General features: G+C 42.0%; 1 protein-coding gene across 1 annotated transcript; it reads left to right on the plus strand.

Annotated features, from left to right (window-relative positions):
* Positions 1 to 2,692: 2,692 nt before the first annotated feature.
* LOC142775359 (juvenile hormone acid O-methyltransferase-like) lies at positions 2,693 to 3,184 on the plus strand. Its single transcript, XM_075876725.1, has one exon. It carries the CDS (start codon positions 2,693 to 2,695, stop codon positions 3,182 to 3,184), a length of 492 nt encoding a protein of 163 aa, XP_075732840.1.
* Positions 3,185 to 4,858: the final 1,674 nt, after the last annotated feature.

A 4,858-nucleotide genomic window follows, 5' to 3' on the forward strand; every position in this document is an offset into this window, starting at 1 on the left:
AGACGTGACAAACACTGCATATATTTATACAAAAAAATTTATTATTGTTAAGTGGTAGCTATACGTCGCTTTCTTTCTCCCTTCATTATAACGGCTTTATGGTCGGTGAAGTGGTGGATCGCTGATGGGGTGTAGTGGGATGCTTGCAAGGTGGCTACATACACCAACGAAGAAAGGAGAAGCTAGTGGTTTCCCCCTCCTTCACTCCGCTCTGCTCACCCTGTATGAGTACTCCTCACCCTCTCTTTCTTTTCCCACCTCCTTGCTTTCCTACACAAGGCTATCGTATGTTTTCTTTCTATTTATGTTTCTCTCTGTTTCTCTGTTTGCCTGCCAATTTATTTCTTCTAACTATTTTGTTTTTTCGGTGTTTAGTTGTTTGCCTGCCAATTTATTTCTTCTAATTATTTTGTTTTTTCGGTGTTTAGCTGAGCGCGCCCGTCTCTGAGGTGATAAGGTGTAAAACGCAGGGCGGCGGGTAGGTGCCACCACCGTGTCGTCTTAGCAAAGCGTTGAAAACACTTGCCGTTTCATGCAAGCGTTGCATGGCCAGCGCAGTGTTATAAAGGCTACGATCCTTAAAATTACATATGTATGCATTTTCTAGTGAAAAATAGATACATAATATTGTCGTCTTGTTATGGTGCCTCAGATATGCGCAATAAGTGCTTTTTAATTGACAATCACAAAAGTATGCACGCTGTATTTTGAGCAATATTGGTGGGCGCTGAGGATGGGGTGAGCCTTTCGGGGTATCGGCTGGTGCCATTTATAGTACCGGGTATCGTTAAGGGTAGACAAACAGACAAATGGACAGACAGACCAAAATTTTTGCCTCGAAGGTTTTTAAGAAGGACTATCGTCTTTATTAAAGCTTCAATTGATAGCATGCGCTTATCTTTGTCGTTTTCTCATCCGTGTCCACTGCTTTTGAAGTTTTCTCTTTCCAGAAGGTAGTGACTAAGCTTTAAGCCATAATTTTTTGAAGTATAAAAGTGGCAACCACTGTGCCATTATTCCTCTCTCTACTAATAAACAAAGCATGTGATACCGATCAGTAATGAATCATGCGCAGTATATATTTTGATGCTCTATGTGTCTGATGACAATGAAGAATAATCGCTCAGCATATTGGAGTAGAGGGGAAAAGATTAAAGCCCACATGTTCTGCGACATCAACATGGGGTGATGCTTCGTTGTTATTTTACTAATATGTTACGCTGCATTACATACGTTAACACTATTTCCTGTTCGACATGGCAATTTATACGCTTTTTATTTCAAAGAAGCTATCAGCACCATCATGGCTCTGTAGTAGAGTACTCAACTGCCAAGCATAGGGCCCGAACTCAAATCCCCATCTACCCTGGGTATTTTTTCCTTCGTTTAGTTTTTCAAGTCTCTTGGTTGCACCGCCGACGCCGACAGAAGTGGCGATGGTGATGCCGCGCAAGACAGGAACGAGCCCTTCAGAGCTGCGCTCTGAACTTGAATGACTTGATGTATTCGCGAAAATCTGTATGTATGCGAAGGAGAACGCACTGATAGTTGAAATGAGCCCACCGATCATGTATTATCTAGGTTACTTTATGCGAGCCGATAATGCTAGCGTCCTGAAGCAAAAATAGCTTAAAAATTTCACCACAGTCAAACTACACTGTTTGTGTGTATAGGTGCGCACGTGCAATAAGGCATGCAGTGCATCAGAAAAGACACTTCTTTTTTTTTTTCATTTTCTTCGACATTCTGCATTCACAACGTGTAGAAGGATGTTGCAACGCATTGTAGCATTACGCACTTATGCACACACCAGTATTAAATTATACCACTGCACGTTTCTCCGACTACGTCATTCCGGTATCACTTCGGTTAAGGTGACATGACCGGCTGTATAGGAAATACATGCAATCGGCTATTGCTTTAGCTGCCGTACCAACTCTATTGAATAAAACATCTGAGTGTTTCCTGTTTTAGCGCTGTGGGTAGATACGCTTGACATTTAGTGTATGCATTTAAAAAAAGGGGGAATCTCAGTAATGTGCCACAGTATTGTTTAGACGTCATACTGTTTTTTTTTTTACCTTGCGTGTGTCGAACCTTCCTGTGACGTCCACAGCAGCTGTGTAAAGCCGGTAATTAATAAATTGATCGGATAAGTAGACGACTGGAAATTGAATTTGTGATCCCAGCTGCAGGGAGGCAGAAAATACACGGCAGTGAAATGAACACGGTACAGGGGCCCTTTTCTGACAACGAAACAAATAATATAGTAGACCTATTGTCTCCGAACTTTGCAGAAGACCTGTGATGCGTATTCTAGCTCTCATAGGGCCGATATATTACGCTAGCTCATATGCATTTAAGGTAATTGTTATCCTCAACAGCAAAGTAAATGGAAGACTGGTTGTTTCTAAGTTTTTACAGTGTAGTCTTCTTATATAAAGTCCACGATAGTTGCTACTAGCCTTAGTGTGGTGTCAGACGCGATTTGTCATGGCAAACAATGCAAACACTGGAATACAAATAGAACGCGTGTTTCATCAAGATGCAAGGACTACTTGCTTTTTCTGACTTTTTTTCTTCTGGCATGCAGGCATTTCGGGTAATTGTCATGGATACGATCAGATTATCAGAAAGGCCCACACACCGTCCTTTAGTCGAACCAGAATCACCAAACGTGTACAGCGCTACCATGGGAATGTACAGGGAATCGAATGCGCGGTTGCTCGACACCTTCAAGAACGCGTTTGCTTCGACGCTAACCAGTAAAACCAACGCAAGTGACGACAACCTGCCAGCTCCACGGTTCATCGACATTGGATGCGGCACAGGAAATTTCACCCTCAACTATCTTCTGCCGCGCTGCTCGTGTCAGTGCCTAGAACTTGTAGGCGTCGACAATTCGCCCGCCATGCTGGAATACGCGAGGATACATCACAGCCACGAGAAGATTCGTTACGAGCATCTGGACATCGTCGAAGGTGACGTGGACAGATTTGTGACAGAGCACGGTCTCTTCGCACGTTTGTTTTCTTTCAACTCAATGCACTGGATCAAGGACAAAGCTCGAGCTTTCAGAAACATGGAGAAGCTGATGGCACCGGGAGCAGAGTGCTTTATCGTATTCGAGTATTCTATCCCAATATTTGAGGTTTTTATGGCTCTGGCAGGTTCACTACGATGAAAAAAGTATGCAGAGGTAATACATTTCAACAAGTATCAATGAAAAAAAATCAAAGTGAGCAGTGTTTCTGCTTGTTATTGTCACTTTTGTTACAATGTATTGATTCTTACATATAGGTGGTCGCGCAAGTGTTTGTTGTATGTAATACCTATATTTAAGGCTAAATTAGTAGACGTTGCTATGTTTAAAGCCAATGCTTCTTATGATATGAATAGAAAATCAGAAAAACAGCAAACTAAACAACGAGATAAAACTATCAAAGAGCCACAATTTCCGGGCAATTACATTTCGCGTTCGTCGTAGATGTCTGTTTATGTTTCAAAAATCTATCAATTTGCAGTTAAAACTTGTTTCATCTATTAGCCCATCAACATATCAGTAATGTTATGCATTATATATTGTGTGAAGTATCTCTTCGTACCAACAAATATGCGCTTTTTTGCAATTTATGCAAACAGGTCCTGCTAGAGAGGGTTCCTAGCACAGCTTGCTGCATGGACATTACTTCGTTGAGGGCGCAGTTGTGTCATGTCTTGAACGAGACGAACCTAAAACCTCTCGCATGTGAAGTTCTGCGATTGCCAGTGGTCGAAATACCAAACTTAGACGACGCAACAGGTAAGGCAATAGCTTTGCAGCTTCTTTCTATAATAACAACGCTGCTTGTATGAGTAAGTATAGGTGGCTCGAACGTGGAATACGTTCGCTTTCGCGTGTGACTATTAAATAACTTTGCCGGGGGGATAAGTCGGCAGTGCATTATGTTAGAATTTTTTACCCATTATTTTGTATTCTGAGCCATTTCATAAAAGCGGTATGCGTTAATGATTTGCCTCAAAACGTCCAGCTCTCAACCACTCTGGTTTCCCGATGAGATCAGTAAACGAGCGAAAGGAGGACATACTCGGAGGATGCTTAAGCTTCATCTTTGGGATGAGTTTACTCGTTTTATTGGCGAAATTTTGAATTTTTGATCACGGAAACAATTACGATTTTTCGCACATGATCAACGACACTGTAACCGACAGTGTCACGCATACCAAAAGTTTCTCAACACGAGCTTTTGAACGTTAGTATAGGAATATGATGAGTGTAGGCGAAAGTGTCATTATATGCGCCGACACCAATCCTAAGCCTCCTCATATTTAGAGTAGTATACGTGCACATCAGTTGTTGAAGAATAACGCAGAGGCAGAGGGTCTATCAGTCTGATTACACTAAAAATCTAGTATATAGAATCCGATCACCAAAATACGTTGCAGTGCATACTGCCGACATTACAAAGTTACATTTGTTTGTTTTTTTCAATATCCTTGAAAAAAACTGTCGTCCTGAGAGTTCTAACATCGGAAACTGGGAACCTTCCGGAGAGTCCGCTGTCAAGTTATGGACATAAATGTATTTAGAGATGACTTATTGATCACAATGCTTCTCCGAAATGCTTTCGCAGACCAGATCGTCTCCTACAATCCCATCTACCGACTTATCAAAGAGAAGGATGAGCTCATTCAATCGACACGAAAAATTCTCGCCGAGAGAGCCCAAGGAATCACCGAAGGCCGGGTGCGGAATTACCGGTTTACTTTCGTTATCCACGCTTTCAAACCAACAGAGGCGAACCTCTCCACTGATCTGCAGACTGAATAAAGCGTGCTTCTGCTTTCTCAGAGTATT

The sequence above is a fragment of the Rhipicephalus microplus genome, chromosome X, assembly GCF_043290135.1.
Source record: "Rhipicephalus microplus isolate Deutch F79 chromosome X, USDA_Rmic, whole genome shotgun sequence".
In the NCBI taxonomy this organism is placed as follows: Eukaryota; Metazoa; Arthropoda; class Arachnida; order Ixodida; family Ixodidae; genus Rhipicephalus; species Rhipicephalus microplus.

Coding starts and splice junctions, on each gene's coding strand:
- LOC142775359 (XM_075876725.1), top strand. CDS start 2,693: ATGGGAATGTACAGGGAATCGAATGCGCGGTTGCTCGACACCTTCAAG.